The following is a 25,924-nucleotide window of genomic DNA, read 5'->3' on the forward strand; positions in this document are numbered from 1 at the left end:
AAAAGCTGCCAAACAAGCCAGTAGATGTCACGTGCTGGGAGCTTTGGCCCTGTCTAGTGGGGCTGCGCTGCCCTGACAGAAATGTGGAGTCCAGGGACTTCTTGAAGGGGTGGTTTTGCAGCCAGCTTGTTGTTACATAGACCCCTGGCTGGGACATCCAGTGTTCTGTGTGCTCTCTGAGACCCAGCCCACAGGAGGGAACCCACTGGGAGCAGGAGGCACTGAAGGCAGAAGGGGCGCCTCAGGTTCTTGTGGTGGTAAAGAGCCTGGCCCTTGGCTAAAACCCAATCTGTGCTTTCCTTTCTCTGCAGTGAGGTCACTGGGGTTTACCCCCACCCTGGTTTGACATCCCCTCCACCTCTGCTGCCCATCTCCTTCTCTTCCTTTCCCCAAGGAGCCTCTTAAACTGGGCAGCTGAGAAATGAAACTGGTTCTGGAGCCAGCAAGAGTGTAGGTGGGCCCACACCCAGGTCTCACAGTGCTCGTGAGCGGGTCTTTATGTTCACTGGTGTAGGCTTTGTGGTGGGCTTCTTGGCAGATGCTCTTCTGAGATCTGAGCTGGGGGGACCGTGTGTGAGCGCCTGCAAGTGTCTGTGTGTGGTGAGTTTTCATTTCTGGGTGAGGGTGGTTGTGTTTGGATTTAGTGAGCGGGTGTGTGTTTGTGTGGGTTTGTGCTGATATGAGAGGGTGTGTGTTTCTGTCCAGGTGTCCACAGTCCCGGGCGTGGCCTGACCCTTCCTGTGGGTGGCGGGAGTTGTAAGATGAGATTGGCCAGGGCAGGGTGGAGCTGTTGTCCCTGGGACTGGCCTGGTTGGCTGCTTTGGGGTAATTCTCAGGCTCGGAGGTGTCCTGGAGACTGAAGGAGAGGAATGAGTCACTCTTCCCTCCCCACCAGCCTTGGGGAAACCTCTTCCCTGTCCCCAGGGCCAGGTTTCACCAAAAGCCATAAAGAGGCCCTGCCCAAGCCTTTTCCGTTTTCAGGCTGGTCTGCTGAGACTGGGCCTGGGGGCTGCTCAGATGGGACCGAGCCCCCACTGAAGCTAGGTGGTCTGACATCACCCCCACAGGACCTTGCTCACCTAAGGGTCCTGAGCCCCTCTGCCCTCTGCCGAGCACCTCCCTGACCAAAAGTCACTCTCCTCCCAGACCCCCTCCTCTCCCTGAGTTCCCATTCCTCTTGTCGAGGCCCCTCCCTTCACTGAACCTCCCTCTTTGAGTCTCCTTCCACTCTCTGAGCCTTGTCTCTTCACTAAGCTCTGTCCCCACCCCCTGACCACCACCCAGGGGCCATGGAAGGGTGTGGGTAGGACCAGAAGCAGGAGCTTGGCGAGGGATCTGGTGCTGAGAGAGGGGAAGGGGCTCAGGGTGGGATCTGGGAGATGGCCAGCTGGTCTTTGCCCGGTTGGCTCTCCATTCCATTATGAACGTGTGTGCAGGGGCTTGACCACCTATCTCCCCAGGCCTCAGGGGCCTGGCTGCAGTAGAAGGGCGCACTGTGGAGGGGGAAGAGTAGAAAGCTGCAACTCTGGAATTGCCACTATCCCGGGGGTTCCTGAACAGCTCATGCCTCTCCTCTTCCCCTTCCTTCTCCTCACACGAGCAGGCCCTCAACCACCTGCCTTCCTTCCCGCTCCCCTCCGTGGAGGGCCCAGAAGAAGTCCTGTCCCTCATTCTCCGGCTCTCAGCCCTCAGGTTCCAGCCCTTGGTCTAGGCCGCTGGAGCCCACCCCTCTCAACAGACCCAAGACTGCCTGCCAGGGCTTTTCTCCAGACTTGGTGGAGGGCTGCAGTGACACTGGCCTCCACCAGGGAGCGCTCCTGGGGCTCACTGGCCTCCACCAGGGAGCGCTCCTGGGGCTCCCTGTCCAGTGTGGGATACTCCCTTCCTGTACACCTCACGGTCCTGCTTTGGATGCCCACCTCCTTGGCCTCTGACTCAGGGCCTCAGCCACACCTGTTGTGTCTTCTGCAGCCCCCCAAGGGAGCCCACCGCAGATCTGCCCACCCAGACCACCGCTGGGGAGGATGGACCTCTGCCACTCACATGGCACTGGTCAGCTTTTATTTTTCACAGTGATGGAAAATCTGTAAACCCCACCTACGGATCACCATTGGCACTGAACACCCTCGCTTCACTGTGAACTCCCGTTGGAGAGTAGTTTGGCGGCCCCTTTGCATTTCTGCCTGTCAGGAACAGGAGCACTCTTCAAATTCCATTGAATGGGCGGGGCACACCTCGGGGGCTGCAGGTCCCAGCAGCAAACACTAGAGGGCGACTCCTGAGAAGCCACCGAGGGCCATCCTTGGCTGGGAGGTGGACCTCACCGTTTCAGGCAGTTCTTCCTGGTTCTTGTGGGGGCAGCCCGTGAGCCTTGGTGATCTGAGCTTCTCCCCAGCTCCAGCGAGCTCAGGGCTCAGTAACGTCTTGGAAACAAACTTGAGTAGACCTGACCTGATGCATACTACAGTGGTTACACACACTGGCTTTTGTTTTCGACTGTTATGGATTCAGATCCTCCTTCCACAAGCTGTATGACCCTGGGGAAGCACTTCAAAGCCCCAAGTGTCAGTTTCTTCACTGGTAGGGTGGGCTGGTATTACCAACCATAGTGTCTGAGAGTTAACAGAATTTGTGCGGTGCCTGCCTGGCACTCAACAGGCGCTTGAGAAGTGCTGAATAATATTATTTTTGAAAGATTTTATTTATTTATTTTTAGAGAGAGGGGAAGGGAGGGAGAGAAAGAAGGGAGAGAAACATCAATATGTGGTTGCCTCTCATGCACCCTTACTGGGGACCTGGCCCACAACCCAGGCATGTGCCCTGACTGGGAATTGAACTAGCAACCCTTTGGTTTGCCGCCTGTGCTCAATCCACTCACAGCAGCCAGGGCTAAATATTATTATTTTTAAAGCAGCTTTATTGATACATAATTTACATGCTACACAATTCACCATTTGGAATGTGTAATTCAATGGTTTTTAGCACATTCACAGAGTTGCGCAGCCACCACAGTCAGCTGCAAACATTTCCATGTGTCCCTCCAGGCCTGAGCCACTCTCTTTCTGTTGGTATGGATTTGCCTGTTTCAGACATTTCATGGAAACAGAATCGTACAACATGTGGACTTTCGTGTCTGTTTTCATCCACTTAGCACAACGTTTTCAAGGTTCCTCCACGTTGTAGCATTTATTGGGGCTTCATTTCTTTTACAGTTGAAAAATAATCCCTCTGGGTGGCCATACCACAGTTTGTTGATCCATTCATTCACTGATGGCCACGTGGGTTACTTTCACAGTTTGTCTGTTCTGCTAGTGCTGCTGTGAACACTTGGGTGGTTATTGTTGTTGTAACTGGCCTTGTCCTCCAAGAAAACAAGGCCTAAACTCCCAGGTCTGGTCAGAGCACAGAGAAGGGACCGAGCCTGGAGGGTCATTTCGTAGCAGACTCATCCCAAAGGGAGGCCTGGACAATAGAGTAAGTGGGGAAGGGGGAGTCACTTTCCCACCAGCAGGGAAGCCCAAGGTACATGGTGCTGGGTCAGATGCTGGGGAGAGACCAGGGCATCAGTGATCAGGAGGCTGGGAACACCAGAGCCAGGAGAGCCCTTGTGTATGTGTTTGTGGGGAGGGGACAGGCAGTGTACTTGTGATCCAGCCTTTGGCTGGCTCTGGGACGCTGGCAGGGATGGGCTGGCTTGCAGGGTGGTAGAATTGGCTGGATGAGGAAGCCAGGCCTCAGGAGCAACTTCCCCGCCCCACAGATTGCCCATGGGCTGCTGCCATCCCCATGCAGGCTGAGCTGCACCTCAGCATCTCACCCTGACCTGCCAGGCTCTGAAGATTCAGGCCTCACCTCCCCTGTCACCTCCCACCTTGCCCACGTTCTCCTCTCTCCTCCCTTCCAGGTCCTCTGGCCGTATATCACCTCTCCCACGGCTCATCTGCTTTGCACATGCAGCTTCCCCTGCACACTTGCCTAACTGGTCTCTTCTTAATTTTTCTCTCAAGCTTTTATTTCGAAAAATTTTAAACCTACACAAAAGTTACAATAGTGCAATGAACATTCATGTATCCTTCACCCAGTTTCACCAATTGTTAACATTTTGCCACATTTGCACATTCTCTGTCCCCTCCCTAGGCACATACATTTTTTTCCTGAACCATCTGAGAGTTACATGAATCCACCATGACAGGTGACAGTCGGCTGGCTGCTCGGTACTCCAGCATGCATCTCCTAAGAACAGGAGGTTCTCATCCTGGAACTGGAACAGGAGCAGGGCTGGGTCCCGAGTCCCGCCCGCTACCACCTCAGTGCCCCTCCACTGCCCAAGCGGGAACCGGAAAGCTCCCCGGAGGCTCAACTAGCTTGCTTGCTTGCTTCTTTCCTACTGTTTAAAAATAGGCTTTATTTTTAGAACAGATTTAATTTATAGAAAGATTGAGAAGATAGTACAGAGGGTTCTCATATAACCCCACATCCACTTTTCCTGTTATTAACATCGAATATTAGAATGGCACATTTGCTTCAGTTAATGAGCCAATATCGATACTTTATTACTAACTAAATTCTATACTTTATATTGATTTCATTTTTTCCCTAAAAACCTGTTTCTGTCCTAGGACCCCACAAGGATACCACATTACATTTATTTGTTCGGTCTCCTGAGGCTCCCCTTGGCTGCTGCTGTTTTGCAGACTTTCCTTCTTTTTTTTTTTTTTTTTTTTCTTTTTGACGGTCTGGGCAGTTTTGGAGTGTCTTGGTCGGGTACATTATAGGATGTCCCTCTACCGGGGTTTGTCTGGTGTTTTTCTCACATTAGACTGGCACTATGGGTTTTGAGGAAGAGGAGCACAGAGATAAAGTGCTGGTTTTTTCTACACCACATCAAGGGTACACTATCAACATGACTTAAGGCCGTTGATGTTGACCTTGATCTCTTGGCTGAGGCAGTGCTCATCAGGTGTCTGCACTGTACAGTTGCTCTTTTTTTCCCTCTTTTCCATCTTGTCCCCTTTGGAAGGAAGACATTATGCAGCCCACACTTAAAGAGGAGGGGTTATGCTCCCCCTCCATGAGGGGTCAGCATCTACATACAATTTTTGGAACTTTTCTGTGTGAGAGGTTTGTCTCTTCTCCTTTGCTTATTTATTTATTCAATCACTTATTTATAGCAATATCTGGCTTCTTTTTTTACTCTTGTTGAGTAATAATGATAATCCGGTAGCTTGTCACTGATGCATGTTCTGACACACACAGGCTGTCGGAGAGGAAGTCGGAGAAGAAAGCTTCGCTGTCCCTGCCCTCAGGGAACTCCCGGCGCAGCCGGGGCTGGGGTGGGGCGAGTGGAAGCCACATCCACACGAGGTGGGGGTGGCAAGTCCGCTGACTGGGGTGATCACAAGCATATTGGGGAGCCCAGGGGCAGTCTCTGAATAGCCTTGGAGCTGGGGTTTGAAGGATGGGGCAGGGTTTGCCAAAATGATGAGTGGGAACTCAGGCAAAGTCCTCAGCATATGCAAAGGCTAGTGGGCCTGGGAGGGACACGGTGTACTCGACCTGTGGTGAGACATAAATGCCTGGTGGGCGTGGTGGCCACGTGGGACGTCAGGATGTCAGGATGTGAAGCAGAAGAGGAAGGCTGGGCCAGACTATGGCAGACTTCAGGATTCACGCCTGGGGTGAGACTTCATCTTGCTCACTCAGGGAGTGCCAGGAAGACTTCTGCCGGTGGTGGGGAGGGTGAGTGTGTGTTGAAAGGTCGCTGTGGCATTATTCACAGGGGCAAAAGGTGAGAACTTCTAGCTGATGGCTGTATGGCTCCTGGTCAACGGTTTCTGATTCTTCAGTGTGGCTGGGAGGCCACTGAGCCCCAGGCCCTGCAGGGTTCATGTACACTGGCGCCTGGGGGTTTCCAGGGTGCCCAGGGCTTGGCAGTGGCCGAACAAGGAGGACTTCCCAATGTCCTGGGACCTGGAATGTTCCTGGTCAGGGGAGGAGCTTCAGGAAGGACTGAGGTTGAGAGCCCTGTCAGCCTGCTGGGATGGCAAAGCACTGCCATAGAGTCGATTGAAAAAGAAGAAAGAAGCATGGGCGGCCACCCGCGGATGAATGGATAAAAAAGACATGGTATATATATAAGGGGATATCACTCAGAATAAAAAGGAATGAAATCTTGCCATCTGCAACACCGTGGATGGACCTCGATGGTTTTAAGCTAACTGAATGAAATAAGTCAGACAGAGAAAGACAAATACCATATGATTTCAATTATATGTGGAATCTAAAAAACAAAACAAGACAGAAACAAACTCACAGATACAGAGAACAAGTTGATAGTTGCCAGAAGAGGTGTGGGGGGCGGGGTTGGGTGAAAAAGGTAAAAGGGAATAAAAGCAAAAACTTCCAGTTATAGTCCTGTATGGTGTGGCTCAGTGGGTTGAGTGTTGGCCTTTGAACCAAAAAGTCACTGGATCGATTCCTGGTCAGGTCACATGCCTCAGTTGCTGGCCACAGCCCTAAGGTAAGGGCATGTGAGAGGCAACCAATCAATATTTTTTCCTCCCTCTTTTTATCCCTCCCTACCCCTGTCTCTAAAAATAAATAAATAAATAAATAAATGCTTCCAGTTATGAAATAAGTAAGTCACGGGGATGTGGTGTACAGCAACAGGGAATAGATCAGCAAAATTGCAATAACTTCGTGTGGTGACGGATGGTTATCAGCCTTATCACAGCAATCACGATGTGAGACATACGGATGTTCAATCACTAGTCTGTACACCTGAAACTAATATAATATTGCATGCCAGCTATACTTTAATTAAAGAAAAAGAGCCCTGGCTGGCATAGCTCAGTGGATTGCACTCGGGCTGCGAACCAAAGTGTCGCAGGTTCGATTCCCAGTCAGGGTACATGCCTGGGTTGCAGGCCACAGCTTGCAGCAACCGCACATTGATGTTTCTCTCTCTCTCTCTCTCCCCCTCCCTTCCCTCTCTAAAAATAAATAAATAAAATCTTTAAAAAAAGAAAGAAAGAAAAAGAAACATGGGCCCTTGGTGCACACTCAGGTGCATGTGGGGAGCTTCATGTTGCCCGTAGGTGGGGTGGCCTGACCTGGGGAAACTGTGGGGGTGGACAGTGATGCTGGGGGTAGGGACACCCAGCCAGTGGCGGCTGGCCAGCTCCTCCCCCGCCGCACCTGCCCCACCCAGCAGGAGAGAAGCAGGGAGTGTGCAGAGTGCGGGGGGAGGGGGGGATGACTTTGCGCTGGGGGTGATTCTCAGGCACACGTCAAAAGTTTACACATGTAGGTTAAGCCCTGCTATAAAAAGAACATAAATAAAAAAAGAACAAAAATAAAAGTTCAAATCTAACCACAAGCGTGGCTGTTCCAGGCTTGGACTCGCCTCACCTCCTGCTCCTCAGCTGATGGGGCAGGCTGGGGCGGGCTGTGCCCTTCCTTGGGGCTAGTCTGAGCTGGGAGCCAGCAGGGAAGGAGGGCTCCTGGCCAGGCTGGGTCTGTGGGTTCATCTGGCAATAAGGCGAAGACCTGGCAGCACGACTTCTGGGTCCCAAGAAGGCAAGGGGTCAGGATCTGTGTGAGTCAGGAGTGAGTGCCAGTGGTGTTCACCCATCCCTGCTGGGGCTCATGGAGCAGGAGAGTGGTGGGAGACACCAAGGTGAGGCCTGGGGGCCTCTGCACTGGGAGGGAGGGGTAATGCAACCTCTGAGTCACCTGGGGCACTGACGATCCCTAACATCTGCATTCTGTCCCTGGTTTATCACCACTGACTCACTGGCTGCCTGCCTGGGAGTCCCCTGCTCAGCCTGCCGGTTTCTCTCTCCCTCTCGGTGCGTCATGGAAGCAGAGACAGCTTCTCTGTACGCTGTCGTCATCAGGTGTATGCCCCGCCCAGGCTTCTGAGAGGAAAAGGGTGCTGGGTTCCAGCATCCTCCAGTCGGGTAAAAAAGGAAGCAGGCTGGGGTGACCTCACGCCCTGCCCAGGCCTGCCCACTAGAGACCAGGCCTGTTGTGACCCCGGGGCCGGTGAGCTGCTCTGGAGGTCCAGGATGGCCCTGGGCCAAGATGCGCCCTCAGTGAAGCCCCACCGCTCCTGTTCTGAGGCTCCATAGTCCAACCCATAGCAGGGCAGCCCTCCCGTCTTTTTCCCCACAATCAGGCTGCCACACTGGCAGGGGGCCCTCCCCTAGAGTCACAGCTGGCCAGGCCTGTCCTTGCTCAAACCCTGTCCGTGGCTCCCATGTCCCCAGACCCTGGGTTGGGCGCTTGGGCCTTTCCTGAAGTGCCCGACTTGTCTTCCGGTCCCGCTGCACCACCTGCCCCGCTCCAGACCCCTCAGAGGCCATGTCTGTGCCTCTCGCCACTCCCCGTTTTGGAGACTCTCTCTTCATAAGCTTGTAGGCTTTGACTTCCCCTTCAGGTTTCCTTTCCACCTGCCACTTCCTCCAGGAAGATTGCCCTGGGCCTCGGGTGGAGCTGACTGTCTCCTCTCCGGAGTGCACACAGAGCTGGCTTCTCTGGTGTCAGGAGTTGTCTATATGGATGGTGAGTGGGGGGCTCGAGGGCAGGCCCCAGCCCATTTCATTTTCAGCTCCATGACCAGCCCTGGCCTGGCCCAGTGAGGGTCCTCAGGACACCCTTTGTGAAAGAATAAAAGAAGAAATAAATGAAGAGTAATGAATGAAGGGTGGGTGCAGAGGACACCCCAGAGTCAGTCCAGGCTGGGTATGGATCCCGTTCATGTCACTATTCTGGTGTCCCTGGCGGGTCACGTCACCAGACAGAGCCTCCAAAATGGGAGTGATAACACCCTGCATGGTTTTGTAGTAAGATGGAATGATTTCTTTAATGCTAAGGCACCCAGCCAAGAGCCTGCCCCACAGCAGGTGCTCAGGGAGTGTGTGCGGACCCCCTGACTGAGAGCGTGTAGAAGGAGGCCTCCCCAGCCGAGGAGGGGTGCGCTGGGCAGCCTTGACTACTCCATCAGACCGGAGGTCCTGAGGGGTCCCCTGGCCTTCAGGACCTCCCCTCCTCGGGTTCTGGGAAGTTAAAGACACAACCTTCAGGGAAGAGGGCTGTCTGGAAGTGAGGTAGGGGGAGCAGGGGGCGGGGTGGGTGGCAAGGAGGTCTCGTGTCTGGGGCCTGGGATGGAACTCTCAGAGTAGGGAAGTGGCCTGGGGAGGGCCGGGCAGCTGGGTGGGAGGTGAGGAAAGCTGCGGTCATGAATGAATGTGGGGCTTTGACATCACCAGACAGAGCTGGAATTGGATGCACCAATTTGAAAACTCACTCCCATCCTCTCTTTACGTCTCCTCCCCTTTCCCCGATGATTGGACCCCCCTCTCTAAGCCCATTCACTGAGCTCCCCACCCCTCACTCAGCCCCTCCCTCTCTCTGAACCCATCTCCTGTCTTTCTGTCCTCTTCTGAGAGGTGCCCTTTCTGCCGGGACTGTGGGACTCCTGCCAGTGGGCAGCAGTGTGGCCTTGCTTCTCTCCCTTGAAGATTCCCAGCCATGGTCACCCTCACCCCCACCCTCTCCTTCAGCCCACGTGGGGCCCCGCCTGGGGGCTGCACCGGCTCAACCAGTCTGGCCAGCCGGGCAGCCCGGCCTCCTGTGCAATCCGGTGTGTTGTTAGCCTGTCCAGGGCCAGGAGAGAGAACAGCCACTGGGGTTGGCTGCTGGGCCGAAGCTCCGGGGGCTACGTGCTTAGCTGAGGGCCAGACCTCCCCTTCTGGGTCCATGGCCCATGGCTTTCTAGAGCCCGTGCTGGATCGGCCGAACCCCCAGCAGGGCAGCCAGCTCCCGGGGCCCTCACAGCGTGTCTTCGCCGAGCCTCCTAGTGCCTGGGAGGGAGGTGTTGTCATCCTCCTTACCCAGGTGAGAAAATCGGTTGAGAGAGTTTAATTCTGTTGCCCAATGTCACAGAGCTGGTAGTGGCACAACTGGGACTCGACCCAGGGAGGGCTGGGGTCATTTCAGATGAGAGCCACAAAGGGGTCACCACATCCTCCTACAGATTCTGAAAGTCCTAGCCTGGGGCCCAGACCTCCCGGAGCTCCCCCGGTAGGAAATCCCCATCCCACCTGGCTGGTAGGAAATCCCCATGGTTTCCAGAACCCTGCAGGAGGCGGCCGGTCCCGACCAGCTGGCTGGGTCTGCCTGCTTGCTCTGAGGTTCTGGGAGGTCCTCCTCCTGGGACAGTTTGGGGAGATGGCTGTGAAGTGAGTGACCTGGTGCCGCAGTCTTGGCAGTCCCAGGAGATTGTGACATCCCATTGCAGATCACTTACTGACATTTTAAAATGTTATAATGTAATGGCGTTTTCACTTGTATCTGTGGTCTGAGAAGTTAGTGAACTTCTGCAAAAATAAATAATTTTGGACCAATTTCCAGGTGGAGTAATTTTTGAGTGGAGAGTGAGACTGCCTCCTTCCATTGCCCCCCCCATTTTATAAAGATAATAATTACATCCTTAAATATACTTACGGTTTTTATTCTCTTCTGATTTTATAAGGACCCCACGTTACATTTGGTGGGGAGGAATAACTTTAAGCTGGCACCGGCTCCCCTGGCCGCAGTCTTCCTGTTCCCAGAAGAGAAAGAGCAAAGGCCCTGAGACCCGAACCTTCTGGGCCCTCCCCTGCCTCAGAGAGGCTGCCCCAGGCCTCGGAGGGAGCCCTCCTCCCACCCACCCATCCGCCTGCACCCCCTCCCCTTGTCAGGTGTAGAGAGACTCTTCTGGTTACCCTGGAGGGAGGGTGGCAGGCCCAGCGCTGGCTCTGGGCTCAGGAGGCGCCCAAGGAGCTGGGTGCAGGGCACTGAAGTGAGTGTGGTCCTGTGAGCAAGGATTTGGCCAAGCCCCAGGGATTCTGGGGGCAGGGGTCTGAGACGCCCTAGCCCTCATTGGTGCGAGCAGGACCAGAGCTGAGGGGCAGCCGCTTTGTGCCTCCAACTGGGCTCTGGCCTCCTCATGATACTAAAAGCTCTTCAGCTCACAAAGATATTTTCATATCCTCAACTCATTTTCCTTGTGCCTTAGACAGGGAGGGGCGGCCAGGTCCTAATTTTACAGAGGGGAGTAAGATGGTTTCCGGGTGGGCAGGGATGGGTGCGCTGGTCTGGTAGGGGAGAGGGCTGTTCTGGACAAAACCCAGCATGTATGATACAGTTCCACTGGCATAAGGTTATACAGTGTAATTTGGCAGAAAGAAAAAGAAAGTGCTAAGCCTGCCTCCTCTGCCCCAAAGTAAAGGTGACAAATGGCAGACGCACTGTCAAGTGTCACAGTAAAAGTCCTCTTGAGCTGTTGGGAGGGCTGGCTCCGGAGCCAGAGTGGGCGCAGGAAAAGTGTCTGGCTTCACTGGGATTTTTCCTGCAGCGGGTGGGTGGGACTCAGCCAGTGGCTCCTGGAAGAAATCAAGCATAAACAAATTTCTCTCTAGCTCCTCTCACGTGCAGAACAGCTCCCAGCTCCCGCAGCGCCCCTCCTGCTCCTCCTTTACACCTGAGCTCCCCACAGACCTCCCCTGCCCTGGGCCGGCACTTTGCCGAATCCCTCCCGCACCTGCCCTCCCCCGGCCTCTGCCCCTCCCCCACCTCTGTTGTGCTTGGCTGGTCTGAGCAGGGAAGGACAGCTTCTTAGTCACTTCTGTTGGGACACAGGTGAAAAGTTATAGGGCCCTCATGCTTCCCCTCCTCCACTCCTGCTTCTGTATGTGCCAGTTGGCTGTTTCCCAGGAGAGCAACAGCAGGAAGTTTGTGAGAAGGGGGAGGATGGTCTGGTGATCTGGCCAGCTCCCTTCTGTAATCAGAGAGCTCCTGAAGGGCTGGGACCACAGGTAAGGATCACTGGCGGGGGGCGGTAAAGAGGCTCCCCTGATGAAGCACCTAGACCATCCTGGGCGAGCCCCGGCCCTCTCTGGGCCTCAGTTCACCCATTTGTGCCAAGGCAATAAGAATCCATGCCCTGCTTACAGGCAGGGAGGCTGGGTTGAATTCATTGCAGGAAAGCACTTATTGTCAATCTCTAAGGATAGTTATCTCTGCATTCAGCCCACAGGCCTCAGGGCGTGCAGTTCCTCAGAACTTTGTAAGGTAAACCCGGGGAGGCGTGGCCCAGGCAGAAACCATCCCTGTTTGTGTTGGTGTGTGTTCCTAAGTGTGTGGGGAGAGGTATGGGAGAGTGGGGGCGGGCACTGGGAACACGGAGAATGACTTCTGCATTATCGAGCACCTTGAGCATTAATTGAGCACCTACTATGTGTCAACGCCTGTGCGGAGCTCTGAGGTTCAATAAGGCACTGTTTTTGTCCTACAGGAGACCCCAGCCTCGCAGGGGAGACAGATGTGTTCACAGTCCGCCACGACACAAGACCTCACTCCCCCGTTGTGCTGGACTGTCCCAGCCAGCCTTATACTTCCTTAGGTGCCCAAGTGCTCCCCGTGTGTGGAGAGGTCACAGATGGCTTCCACCCAAATCATGCAAGCTTAACGCTTCCCTAGCAGGAAGCTCAGGGCCCTCATTCCTCTGTCGGAATCAGTTACCTCGGGGTGCCAGGCGAGGTGCTGGACAATGCTGGGGGCTCAGGGACACATTGGAGCCCTGGCCCCTAGGCACCACTCCCCAGCATGATGGGGAGGAGGAACACGCAGTGAACATGTACGTGAAGGGTTCCCTTGATCCAGCTGGGATGAGCCCCAGCCACTCTCTCTCTCGCCCCCATGATTCCCCCTTCCTCTCGGTCCCCTCAGCCTGCTGCCCTGAACCAGGTCCTTCCTGATCCTGGGGCCCCTGCCCTGCTTTCACCTCCGTCCTGTTTCCAGAGACACCTTTCTACAAGGTCTGCAGAGACCTCAAACTGGAACCTAGTGCCCTGGCTCATCCCAGTGCCTCTGCACAGGCTGAGGGCTTGGTGATGTCTGAGGCAGAAATTTCTGGCCCTTTCACTCCAGCCCGTCCCCCTCCCCCCACCCCCGGTCAGACTGGATTCCTCTCATTCCTGGAAAAGCTGCATTTCCCCACATTGAGGTAACTGTGCCCTCGGAAGTTCCCTCTCCCGGATGTCTTCCTCCACCCGGTTCTGCTGCCCTGCGTAACTCCAGGGGGGCCCATTCACAAAGATCTTTGTCACCAGTGCCCCCTGTAGTGTAACCGAAGAATGCCGAGCCCCTTCCCTGTCAAGCCTCCTCCTCAGCACCCCACCTCCACCCCTCCACCCTGGTCTGAGTTTTCCCTCCCCTTGAAGTCTCATGGGACTTTGCACCCATTCTAGCTTTATCTGACACCTGTTCTGTGTGTCCTCAGAGAGCAAACACCCATTTACTGGGCTGATGTCACCAGGGTCTGGCCCATGGCATGTTCTTGGTGACCTCTCCAACCCAGTTCTGGCCAAGCAGGTCAGCCCTGGCAGGAATGAAGCCCACTGGCTGAAATTTTCATGACTGGGGCCAGAATTCCTTCTCTTTGGCTGAAAGGGCGTCACTTCCAAGGCCCCCTACTCTGGCAGGGCTGGGAAGCTGGTGGTGATGGTAAGAGATGGGGAGCGTGGGTGATGGACGCAGGAGTCCTGTCTCCCAGCTCTTCGACCCCCCAAACCAGACCTCGCCAGGCCAGTGCCGAGACTACTGCTGAGGCAGGTGCGTGGTCAATGAGAATCAACAGCAGCGACCAGGCCAGTGATGGAGGTGATGAGGATGCAGCAACAGTAGTAATCGAGGTGTGGCCACTCTGCTTTCCCAGGGTTTCGTCCTCACCTCCAACCTTCCTGAAGGTCCCCACCCCTGTCCGCCCAACCAGGCCTGGAATAAGGGGTTTCAGGGGTGTAGGGACCCTTGTCTTCACATCCAGAACCTGGCCAAACCTGGTGGCCCCCCTGGCCTGGCCACTTCCAGGTGCTCCCGGGCGGTGACTCAGAGTCTGACCTCAGCATGGGCCTGGTTGCCAGGGGAGAGGGCAGTTTCTTATGAGATTGTGACTCAGGGGCCCAGGGCTGGGGACTTAAAGTGCCTTTGTTGGCCTGGGCTCAGGAATCCAGAGAAACTGGTCGAGGGAAAGGCCTCAGGGATGAAACGCCTCCCTCTACCCACCCTCTACCCCGCCCCTCCGCAGAGCCATATAACCGCCCCCGAGCTCTAGCTCGTGAGCCTGTGGCAGCTGTCGGCAGGAAGGAACCAGTCTGGTCACACTCCCTGGGCTTCTGCTTCGGACTCCCGTGAGAGACACTCAACCGGCTTTGCCTTCGGACTTGCAGTGAAAGGCCTCCCTGTGGACAGTGTCCATCCTCAGCACTTGGATTTCTACAGCCCCCAGGGCCAGATTCCTAAAGACTTCCAGGTCCCAGACCCCAGCAGACACTGAAAGATGGCCTCCATGGGGCTGCAGGTGATGGGCATCGCGCTGGCCGTGCTGGGCTGGCTGGGCGCCATACTGAGCTGCGCGCTTCCCATGTGGAGGGTGACGGCGTTCATCGGCAGCAACATCGTCACGTCGCAGACCATCTGGGAGGGCCTGTGGATGAACTGCGTGGTGCAGAGCACCGGCCAGATGCAGTGCAAGGTGTACGACTCTATGCTGGCGCTGCCGCAGGACCTGCAGGCCGCACGCGCCCTCATTGTCGTCTGCATCATCGTGGCCGTGGTGGGCGTGCTGCTGTCTGTGGTGGGTGGCAAGTGCACCAACTGTGTGGAGGATGAGAGCACCAAAGCCAAGATCATGATTGTGGCGGGTGTGGTGTTCCTCCTGGCGGGCCTGCTGGTGATGGTGCCTGTGTCCTGGACGGCCAACACCATCATCCGTGATTTCTACAATCCCCTGGTGGCCTCGGGGCAGAAGCGGGAGATAGGGGCCTCGCTCTACATCGGCTGGGCGGCTGCAGGTCTGCTGATGCTCGGTGGGGCTCTTCTCTGCTGCAACTGCCCACCTCGTGCTGACAAGCCCTACTCGGCCAAGTACTCTGCTGCCCGTTCCGCCCCCGCCAGCAACTACGTGTAAGGTTCCACCGCTCAACTCTCCCTGTTGGCTTTATTTCTCCCTGGACTGAGCTCGGTGCGGTCTGTGAGCCCAGGAGGGCCCTCCCATGGTCTGCAGGCTGCTGGGGGATGGGCAAGCAGGGACTGAGACCGGCTATTGGCCAGCAGCCCTCAGCCCCTTCTGACCCCCTTGGATATTTTCCTAAGGCCTCCTCTACAATAGCAAGGATGGACTGAAAGATTTCTGAGCCACCCTCCTCTGAATGGCCTGTGGAAGCAGGGAGGGGCAGGCAGCAACAGAGCATGGCAATGGAGTAGGGAGCTGGCTCTTGGTGGCCGGGACAGCTCAGCCCTGACTGCTTGGACTCTAAGCGTCTGCCCTGCCCATGCTTGTGTTGGGCACCATTCCCTTTGATCTTCCCCACTCCTTCCAAGGGCATCCAGCGGAAACCTGTGACCATGAAAATGGCTGGGGCCTCACTCATCCGCCTGCCTGTGGAGCAGAGTTGACTGACGGGTTCAGAAGGGAGGGGTGAAGGTGCTGCGGACTGGTTTGGGTAGTGGTGGGGGAGGGGGCCTCGGAGGAGGCCCCGGCTGCTGGTACTCCTTCCCACCCACCCGCAGCCTCAGCGGGAGGACCCTGGGCCCCTTGAAATCGGTCCCTTCTGGATCTGCCATCCTTGTGAAGGTCATCGGCTAGTGTGGGGACGGCAGGGGGAATGATCTTTCTCTGGCCTGCATCCTAGTTAAGTTCTGGAGCTTTTTCCTGACTCTGTGGTTTGTTTTGTAATTTAAGACCTATTTGTCACGGCAATGACTATTATTTTCTACAATAAATGAGACCTGTGCACAGGAAGACTCTGTATGTTTCTGATTTCAGCTGTGGTGGCGGGTGGGAGGAAGGCTGGAGGGGGCTAGCGAGGGGCAGGACCACTGTGTTGGGCCTGGATGGGAACACTTTAAAAACACGTTTCATGAGAAAACTGGAAATGGCCTGGCTTTGGAAATCACCTTGCTCAAACTCAATTTGTCAGAGGGTGAAACCCCTACGCAGGCAAGTATATGCCCAGAACTCGGGTGAAGTGCTGGGGACTCCAGGAGAGGGGACAGATGAGAACTTCCAGCCCTGGGAAATGGGCCACCTGTCACTCTCCCTGTCTGTCCCAGCTTTGTCTGGGCAGCCAGGCTGGTCTGCTCACCCTTCAGGCCCCGCCTCCCGGCCTTTGCTCAGGCTGTCCCTGCCCTCGGCCTGGAATGTCCCTTTTCCTTTCTCCACCCGCTGAACCCTGCTTATCCTGAAGGCCCAGCTCAGGGCATCCTCCCCAGTGAGGCCTGCCCACCTGCTCAGGGCAGCCTCCAAGCCTCACTCTGAGTTCCAATCTCTTCTGAGGTGAAGAAACCACATCCTGGACACGTGAAAGTGTTCGGCCAAGCCCAGATACGGGAGTGGGGGTTTCCTGTTTGATAAGTTAGAGATAAGGGAGCCCATCGCCCTGGGAGGAGTCGGAGTCCCATCTGTGGCCCTAAGGCGCCTGGGGCAGGGCCGACCTGGGGTGGCGGCCTCTCTACCCAGTTTCTTCTCACTTCTGTCCTCCACAGGTCACGGGTACAATGTCACTTTTCCTGGGGTGAGAGAACCGCAGAGCCAAAATCCTGTCGACACTTCTGGAGCTCATTTAATAGGCAGAGCTCTCCTGAGGAGAGGGCTGGCACAGTGGCCCCGTTTGACAGATGAAGGCCCAAGAGCAGGCCCAACCGAGGTCACCTGGAGGGTCAGAGGCCAGTTAGGGGCTGAGCACCGGGCCTCATCCCTCAACCTGGGTCGCCTCCTGCTTTTGGTACAAGTAGACAATGCCAGGGATGTAGCCATCAGTGCCAGGCACCTCCTCAAGCTTGGAGGTAGCCAGCTCCCACCGGTCTACAGTCCAGGACACCAGGCGCTCCCACTTGCCGGCCTGTTCCAGCCTGTCCAGGGTAGCCTCCAGTGCCTCCTTGTAGCGAAGGTTGGATGGGTTGGCCCTGGTGGTCAGGCACACCAGGCCGCCTGGGGAGGGGTGGGAGAAAGAGAGGTGAGTGGGGGAGGGGCAGGAGCTAGTTTCAAGTTACCAGTTCCCTTTCCTTCCAGCTCCTGTCCTCCAGGACGTAAGTTCTCCCCGCCTGTCCCCAGGCCAGCTTCTTGCTGTCTCCAAGCCTTTGGTACTCACCATCCCCAGCCCTGTGAATTCCCTCTGCTTCTCCGACTTGAGTGCCTCCTACATCTGCTTTAGGGCCCAAGTATCCTTTATGCTTGGAACTCTTTATTTCCCTTTCCCTGGGGGAGAGAGGGCTCCCTCCTTACCACTCACCCATCCCCTCTGCTGGGGGATATGGCTGTGTCTGGATGCACAGGAAGGAAACACAGGCTTTGGACCTGGCCCTTCCCTTCCATGTGTCTGTTTCCCAGCTCGCAGAGTGGGGTTGATTAATTACCCTATCTCAGAAAGGCCGGTGCAGTCAGTAAGCACTGCTGAATGCACGAATGAATTCGTCCTTTCAAATCTTTTCCAGGCACATACAGTATGCCCAGTGCAGGCGCAGATACACCCAGGAGATACTGGTGTCTGACAGGTTGCCTGGGAAGAAGGTGAAGGGAAGCAGGCCTGGCTGGTGGAGAGGGGCTCTGTGAGAGGAAGGGCTCTGAAGCAGGGAAGCCTGTGATGTGTGGGCAGGCAGGCAGGACTCTGGCCAGCTGCGGGGTCTGCTAAGCATGGGCTGGGCCAAAGAGGCCTGGTTTTTTCTGGTTCGGGCAGTGGGAGTTTCCTGTCCTGAGCCCAGTCACCACCTTTCTCTGACCCCACCAGTGTCCCTACATCTGTCACCTCCATGGTCCCAAGGCCAGCCCAGGCCTGCCCAGGCTTAACCGCAGCCCCCGTAGGAAGATAGGATCACACTGCGATTGGGAAACCTTTGGAGCTTCCTGCTCCTGACCTGCTGCCAGGATCCCCACGCTCCACTACTCTCCTTTCTGCCTGTGACTTTGCTTTGGCTGTGTCCCTGTGTGGACTGCCCTCACTCCCCACCCCAGCCCTGGGAAATGCCTCTCTGAGATGTGGGAGCACTGAGCGCCCCCGGCCCTCCCGAGCCCCCCTCAGGGAGGGCAGTGGGCCCTGCAGTGGATGTAGCCCAAGTGTTGGAAACTAGGGGCGGGGTGGGGGAGGTGACTGAGCCCAGAGGGCAGGCTGTGTACATTCTGGCCAGAGCAGAGAGAGGCACAGGGCAAGACATACAGTAGGAAGGCAGTAATCGATCCCATTTCACAGATGAGGAAACGGAGACCAGGAGTGACTCACCTAAGAGCCATCCAAGAGTTAGTGAGGAAGCTAGAAGATGAGAGGACTGAATGGAGACCCTACTACATACCAGGACTACAGCAAAGTCCTCTGAGACACAATTTCACCCCATTCTCACAGCAATCCTATCAGGAAGGGACTACGCCACCCTGCTTATAGGTAGAACAGAGGCTGAAGAGGACAGTGGAGTTGTTCCTGGTTGCCTAATGAATAAGAGGCAAGGAGCCCCTTGTCTGGCCTGCCTGCTTGCCTGGGTCGGCAGCTGGTGGCTGGAATGTTTGGCTAGGCTGTGTAACCCCGGGCAGGGCCAGGCCGCTTGCTTGGCTTCAGGGTTTCTAAGACTTGTGTCTTTGGGTGTGGAGAGGGGAAGGTGTGTGTGGGCTGCTTTTCACCTGGCTTGGTAACTCGCAGGAGCTCAGAAACTGCACTGCAGGGTACCTGGCCGTCACTGAGGGCACCCACCATCAGCACTGCATCATAGGTCCCTGTGTGAGGCATGCAGATGTGGTGTGCTGGTTTGTCTTCAGTGTGGCCTCAGCCCATCCTGGAGGACAGCAGCCATCCTCCGGGGGCCTGGGGAGGGACCAGGCCAGCCACTAGTGTCTGCAGGACCCAGATCTCATGGGGAACATGGCAGGTGGAGCCCAGTCCTGGGCTAAGGTCAGATCATGGATGGAGGGCTCAGAGAGAGGGGTTCATGGGGCCTTGGAGAGGGTCTTAGTGAGGCATTGGGGGTTCAGAGGTGAATAAAGGCTCAGTGTGGAAGGGGGCTTATGGAGCGCTCAGCAAGGAGGCTGGAAGCTTAGTAAAAGAGAGCCGTCAAGGCAGGCTTGGTCAGAGAGTGGGCCTTGGGGTGTTGGGGTAGAAGGGGACATACCTTCAGGGCTGGGCAGAGGCTCCTGGCCCAGGGTGCAGAGGCTGAGCTGCTGGTAGAGGCCGCGGGCCTGGGCCTGTTTCAGCATCGCTGGGCTCCCATCTAACCCATGCAGCTGGAGGAAGCCCCGAGCCTGCAGCTGGGATGGGAGGACTCAGTTCACACCTGCCACCTCCCAGCCCGGTCCCTGCACCTCAAGAAGGGCAGTGGGCCCTGCAGTGGATGTTGCTCAGGTGTTTGGGAAACAGTGAGCCTAGGCCTGGAGTGGCAAGAAATTTGAGCAAGTGGGGGGCTTAAGAGAGAGCAAAGGATCTGGGCAGACCTCACCTCGACAGCCACCAGGCCGGTGCCACAGGCCACGTCCAGGATCAAGGCGGCATGGGGTGGGCCTGGAAGGGCTTGGCTGAGGCAGTCCACTGCAAGGCGGGGGGCTCGGTACTGCAGGCTGGCCACGTCCTGGGAACGGAGTGCTGAGCTGCCTACCAACCTGTGCCCTAGTGTTTGGGGGATCTCAGTGTAGGGTGGTCTAGGAGTCAGCCAAGCCAAGCTGTTTGTGTGTGTGTGCGGGGGCAGGACAGGAGAGTCAATCCCCGGCCCACTGCTCAGACCTGCTCTGCTGGCCGAGGCAGTGCTGTTTACTCCATAGTGACCCTCCATGGCACCTCCTTCAGGTAGGCAGTCCTGTCTAGGCTGCAGTCCGAGTGGGGACGGAGGTCTTGACCCCTGACCTTTAGGGGCTGCCATTGTGCAGTGTGAGGCTGGTCAGACAGCAAGGCTGCTGTGGGTGGGCAGAAGAGGGGCCAGTCGGAGAGAGGGGACAGGACTGAAAGGTTGTGTCCAGGTCTCACTTCATTCTCACAAGCCGCCCTGGGATGCAAGGCTGTCTATTCCCGCTGTACAGATAGGAAAACTGAGGCTGGGTGGGCAAGGGAGGTGGAGGACCCCGGCGGGTTTACCTGGTCATAGTACGGAGCCCAGCGTTCATAGAAGTGCAGCGTGTGGGCCAGGTCAGTGATGCGGTGCAAGGACCCGACCCGCGCCCAAGCCTCGCACAGGCTTCCGCCCTCCTCCTGAGCCATCCTCCTGCTGGGGACACAGTCTCAGTGTCCTGACATCCACCTCAATCTCCACCTCCCACCTGTCCACCCGCCCACCCGCCGTGCCCAGTAGAGGCCCTCCAGGCCACCAGCACAATCCCATTTCACAGGCGGGGACGCTGAGCAGAGACTGGACACTTGGGGTTTAGGGCTGGAGAAGGGGTGTTCTCGCGGCTGGAGGGAGGGCCTGCCCCGACCTCCCCACCTCCGGCCGCCGTGAGAGGGCTTCCAAGGCGGAAATTTCTCCACGGTGGTAGGAGTAGTCACGGTGGGGGCGGGGACCAGAGCTCACGGACAGCCCGAATTGCAGGAACTCTGTGGGAGGAACTCGCGGCGACCCTGGCGGAACCCCCACCGCCCTCGACGATTGGCTTTCTCCTAAGAAAAACTACCCAATTAAAAAAAGCGCTGACCGTCCGCCCCTCCACCACCAGCCAATAAGCTCAGAGCTTCAGTCCTTGTCCCGCCTGGGAAGACCCGTTTGATATGTTTTCTTGGTAGTGGTGTGGCTTTACGAGTTTCTCTGCCCTCGCGGCTTCCCTTGTTCTTTACGCTTCCTAAAAAACATGAGCTGTAAGGCAATGGGAGCCTCTGAATTCTTAGGGACAAGAGAGCGAACTAGGATTAGCCTTTATTTTTAGAACACCCACGAAGGTCTAGGCAACACTACAGTAGGGCTGTTTGCAGTGATAAAAAAGTTCTATAATGTGTGGTGCTCCGAATGTTAACCACTAGTTACATTGGCTTGAGCATTTGAAATGTGGTTAGTACTACTGAGGAAATGAGTTTCATATTTTATTAAATAGTAATCTGTCGCTAATGGCTGATGATAGCCTGGGAGCCCTAGTACATAGAGAGTGGTCCGGTCATCTGCAGTCTGCAGCATCTGCTTGGCGTGTTTAGCTAGGATTGCGCCAGGGGAGGTTGTTAGGGGAGCTTGTGAGAAATGAAAATTCTTAACATTTTTATTTTATTTTATTATTTATTTTTACACAAAGGGGAAGCCCCCAGGAAAGAGGGGGAAAAATATCAATGTGTGCCCCCTAATGGGGACCTGGTCTGCAACCCAGGCATGTGCCCTGACTGGGAATCGAACCAGTGACCCTTAGGTTCTCAAGCCGGCACTCAGTCCACTGAGCCACGCCAACCAGGGACAAGAACTGGAAAATCTTGAGCCCCACCCCAGTTCTACCGGATCAGAATCTGATTCCTGAAGTGTGGGAGTGGGCTGGGGCCTAGAAAGCAGCTTCTTAACAAACTTTTCAAGTGATTTCTATGCAGCTAAAGTTTCAGAAGCACTAGCCTTTGATTCCTTATAGGGAACCAGAGTTTAGGCAGACAGGGTTTGGGAGGCTGTTGCAATTGCCCAGGCAGGAGGTGTTAACCTAAAAATAAAAAGCCAAAGTGAGAGGCAACAAGTGTTGATTGGAGATTAAAAAAAAAAAAAGCTATTTTGGGGGAGAAGCACAGATTCAGGAAGAAGCCCAAATAGTGTTCTGATTAAGAAGTGGAGGCAAAGGGTATTAATGAGAAAGGAAAGGGGAATAATTACATGAACAGAAGGAAGGAATTTCTTTGAGTGTTAATAAGCTAAGGAAGAAATTTCTACAGGTACAAGTAAGCTAATGTAGTGATGCTAATTCTAAAGAATCTCTTTAATTTTCAGTCTGGTAGTCATAATGTCTGTTAGCTTTGCCAACAGTTGTTTGGAATGCAGTGTTGCTTTAGGTCCAGTACAGAGGTTATTTTGTCCAATTTTAACATTCCAAAGCTTTGAGAAGTAAGACATACAAGGCAATTTCTTTGGGACAGCAGCCTCCTCCATTGTGAAATGGCTCCGTTTACAGTCTGGTCCCACATAACGAACGGCATTTCTGTCAGTGATGGACCACAGTAGTCTGTGGTTTGCTGGGTAGCCAAGGAAAGGGGCCACGTGTGAGACCCGGCTAGCACAGTGGAGGCCTACAAACCCAGAGACAAAAAGTAACCACGTGGGGTGGTCGCAAATGAAAACCTTCTAACTAAAAATAGTTCATGGTGGGTCCTAGTCCTGTCCTAGGCGGGTGTTTTTCACTAACAAAGATCAATCTTCACCTTAACTAAGCCTGTCTATTGTTTTTTTTGTATCTATGATAACATACCTTTAGAACAGAATATCAAATTTCCTTGTTCCTCCAGACCCCTAAGAGCACAGGCATCACACCAGGGGGTGGGGGTGGACCAGACACAGCACAAATTCCCTTATTGTTATTGTTATCATGTTAATTGTTGACTGTTAACTATTCTGTACCCACCTATGTAAAAGTGTCTTATCATTTACTTTTTATTCAATCCTAGAGATTTCCTCACTTTGCTTCCTCCCATCTCCTCCCTAATCAGTCACCAATGGATTTCAGGTAATCCATTTAAACCTCCTCTTTTGATTGCATATTTTAATGTATAAAACAAGGTGTAAAACTGTCATTTTCTGCAGCATTTCTTAATCTGTTGAGATTTTGCATTCTTGCAATTGTCAGTTTGGTTCAAATAAACTCATCAAAAATTCTCCACAGGTTTGAATGTTTTTTATGTTGACAATATGTAGCAGGCTATACCATATAGGTTTGTGTATGTGCACTCTATAATGTGCACACAATGACAAAATTGCCTAAGGACATATTTCTCAGAACATATCTCCATCATTAAGTGTCACGGGACTGTATGTATTTTTCATAGTTGCATGAACTTGGGGAGAGGTCATTGCCATGGAGAGGAGTGGGGAGCAGTTTAGGAGGAAGAAGTAGCAGGGCTCTGATGATTGAGAGTGTGTGGCATGGGAAAACCAGATGTCAAGAGTGGCACCAGGTTTCTGCCTGATTCGTTGTGTACTAGGAGGTTAGACATGAGCAGAGCAAGGATGAGAGGCCAGGTCCAGGAGGTCCCCTAGGGCAGAAAGCCTGGGCGCCTATCAATGACCAATTGGAAGGTGAGACCTCACCCCTCCGCACCCCTTTCCTCCCCCAGCATATCACTGGTCATGCAGTTTAGACAACCCTCCTCGACATTTCCCCCATAGAGATAACATCTAGGCTTCAGTTGCATTTAAGCTCCAGACCCAGAAAAGCAGCAAAACCAGGTAGCTGACTCAATGACCTGGTACTGACCAATCCATGGTAATCAATCTGAGAGAGATCTGGTTGGATCACTGGGGAGAAATAGAGAGGGGCTGTAGGAGGAGGTTGTCGGAGGTAATGGTAAATAGTCTAGGATGGGATTGGCTGAGAAGCTGAATACCTCCAGAGTGCATAGAATTATGGGCCAGATTTGAAATAAAAGAAGGGCTCTTGGGCTTTTAGGCTCCTGGACTCTCTTCCTTGAGGATGCCTGCGTGTGTTTCCCAGTGGATGGTATTTTGAATAGGAAGGAACTATGGGTGCAGCCTAGGATTGGGCTGGCATGGCAGAGGGTGGCAGGGTTATTCTTCTTTGGGTGTTCTATAGGGAAGAAGCTCTGAGGCAGAAGCCTGCCATTCTTCCAAAATCCTGCAGCTTCTGTACCTTCTGTTGTTTTAGTTTGTAAACTAACCCTATAGAAATAAGATAATTAAAAGCTAACAATGGGTCCCGGCTAGTGTGGCTCAGTGGATTGAGTGCCAGCTTGTGACACAAAATGTTGCCGGTTTGATTCCTAGTCAAGGGCACATGCCTGGGTTGCAGGCCAGGTGCCCAGTTGGGGGAGTGCAAGAGACAACCTATTGAGATGTCTCCCGCACATTGATATTTCATTCCCTCTTTCTCCCTTTCTCTAATAATAAATAAAATCTTTAAAAAAAAACTAACAAGGGGAATGACAAGAAAATGAAGGTGTTAAAGAGTTTAGCCTTAACTGATAGGTTTAAGTAACTAATGCATGAGGAATGCTGTTATTCCAAAATCATGAACCTTTTGAATAAAGACTCTTTCCTTTATCACCAAACTTTGCCTCTGGGATTTTACCTAGGGGGTGGTGGTGGGCAGCAGGACCCCACTTGCCGTTCAGTAACAAGACCACGGCCTTGAAAGGGCACATCTGGAAAAGATGATTAATATTCTAGGACTTCCAGCCAAGACGGAAGTGTAGGTAGATACACTTTGCTTCCTCACACAACCAAAAGAAGGACAACAACAATTTTAAAAACAAAAAGCAACCAGAGCTGCCAAAAACTCGAACTGTATAGAAGTCTGACAAACCAAGAAGCTAAAGAAGAAACATTCATCCAGACTGGTGTGCTGAGACAAAGAAATATGGCCCAAATAAAAGAGCAGATCAAAACTCCAGAACAAGAACTAAGTGATAAGAAGATACCAAACTATCAGATGCAGAGTTCAAAACACCGATAATCAGGATGCTCACAGAAATGGTTGAGTATGGACACAAAATAGAGGAAGAAGTAAAGGTTATGCAAAATGAAATAAGGAAAAATATACAAGGAATCAACAGTGAAGGGGAGAAAACTGAGACTAAAATCAAGAATTTGGAACAAAAGGAAGAAATAAACATCCAATCAGAACAGAATAAAGAAGTAAGAATTCAAAAAAATGAGGAGAGGCTTAGGAACTTCCAGGAAAGCTTTAAACATTCCAACATCCAAATCATAGGGGTGCCAGAAGGAGAAGAGGAAGAGCAAGAAATTGAAAACATAATGAAGGAGAACTTCCCCAATCTGGCAAAGGAAATAGACTTCCAGGAAGCCCAGGAAGCTCAGAGAGTCCCAAAGAAGTTGGACCCAAAGAAGCACACAGTAAGGCACGTCATCATTATATTACCCAAGATTAAAGATAAGGAGAGAATCTTAAAAGTAGCAAGAGAAAAGGAGACAGTTATCTACAAAGGAGTTCCCATAAGACTATCAGCTGATTTCTCAAAAGAAACCTTGCAGGCAAAATGGGGCTGGAAAAAGTATTCAAAGTCATGAAAGGCAGGACCTACATCCAAGATTACTCTATCCAGCAGAGCTATCATCTAAAATGGAAGTGCAGATAAAGTACTTCCCAGATAAGGTCAAGTTAAAGGAGTTCATCATCACCAAACCCTTATAATATGAAATGTTAAAAGGACTTATCTAAGAAGATGATCAAAAATATGAACAGTAAAATGACAAGAAACTCACAATTATCAACTGAACCTAAAAACAAACAAAGTAAACAAACAACTAGAACAGGAACAGAATGACAGAAATGGAGATCACATGGAGGGTTATCAGCCCGGAGAGGGAGGGGGGAATAATGGAGGAAAAGGTACAGGGAATAAGTAGTGTAATTGGTAGGTACAAAATAGACAGGGGGAGGTTAAGAATAGTATAGAAAATGGAGAAGCCAAAGAACTTATATGTATGACCCAAGGACATGAACTAAGGGGGGTGGGGTGTGGTGGTGGGAGGGTGTTGCAGGGCAGAGGGGAATAAAGGGGAGAGAAAAAGTGGGACAATTATAATAGCATAATCAATAAAATATACTTAAAAAATAAAGACTTTTCCAGCCCTGGCTGGTGTAGCTCAGTGGATTGAGCGCAGGCTGTGAACCAAAGGGTCACCGGTTCAATTCCTAGTCTAGGGCACATGCCTGGGTTGCGGGCCAAGTCCCTAGTGGGGGCCATACGAGAGGCAACCACACATG

General features: G+C 53.6%; 2 protein-coding genes and 1 long non-coding RNA gene across 3 annotated transcripts; 2 read left to right on the plus strand and 1 right to left on the minus strand.

Moving 5' to 3' along the window:
- Positions 1-8,012: 8,012 nt before the first annotated feature.
- On the plus strand, positions 8,013-10,266 carry LOC118499327. Its single transcript, XR_004901846.1, has 3 exons — positions 8,013-8,565; positions 8,877-9,110; positions 9,451-10,266. It is a non-coding gene; the product is annotated as an uncharacterized LOC118499327 (long non-coding RNA).
- Positions 10,267-14,144: 3,878 nt separating this feature from the next.
- On the plus strand, positions 14,145-15,847 carry CLDN4 (claudin 4). The gene has a single exon (XM_028514894.2). It carries the CDS (start codon positions 14,384-14,386, stop codon positions 15,011-15,013), a length of 630 nt encoding a protein of 209 aa, XP_028370695.1. The 5' UTR covers positions 14,145-14,383; the 3' UTR covers positions 15,014-15,847.
- Positions 15,848-16,637: 790 nt separating this feature from the next.
- Positions 16,638-20,626, minus strand: METTL27 (methyltransferase like 27). The gene is given in 7 exon segments (XM_028522591.2): positions 16,638-16,904; positions 16,906-17,035; positions 18,713-18,805; positions 19,198-19,333; positions 19,522-19,650; positions 20,151-20,277; positions 20,497-20,626. Coding segments are annotated over 6 exon segments (852 nt in total). The 5' UTR covers positions 20,274-20,277; positions 20,497-20,626; the 3' UTR covers positions 16,638-16,663.
- Between the last annotated feature and the right edge of the window lie 5,298 nt (positions 20,627-25,924).

This window comes from Phyllostomus discolor, chromosome 3, assembly GCF_004126475.2.
Source record: "Phyllostomus discolor isolate MPI-MPIP mPhyDis1 chromosome 3, mPhyDis1.pri.v3, whole genome shotgun sequence".
Taxonomy (NCBI): domain Eukaryota; kingdom Metazoa; phylum Chordata; class Mammalia; order Chiroptera; family Phyllostomidae; genus Phyllostomus; species Phyllostomus discolor.

What these genes read in the sequence shown, in the direction of transcription:
- CLDN4 (XM_028514894.2), top strand. Translation starts at nt 14,384, where the DNA reads ATGGCCTCCATGGGGCTGCAGGTGATGGGCATCGCGCTGGCCGTGCTG.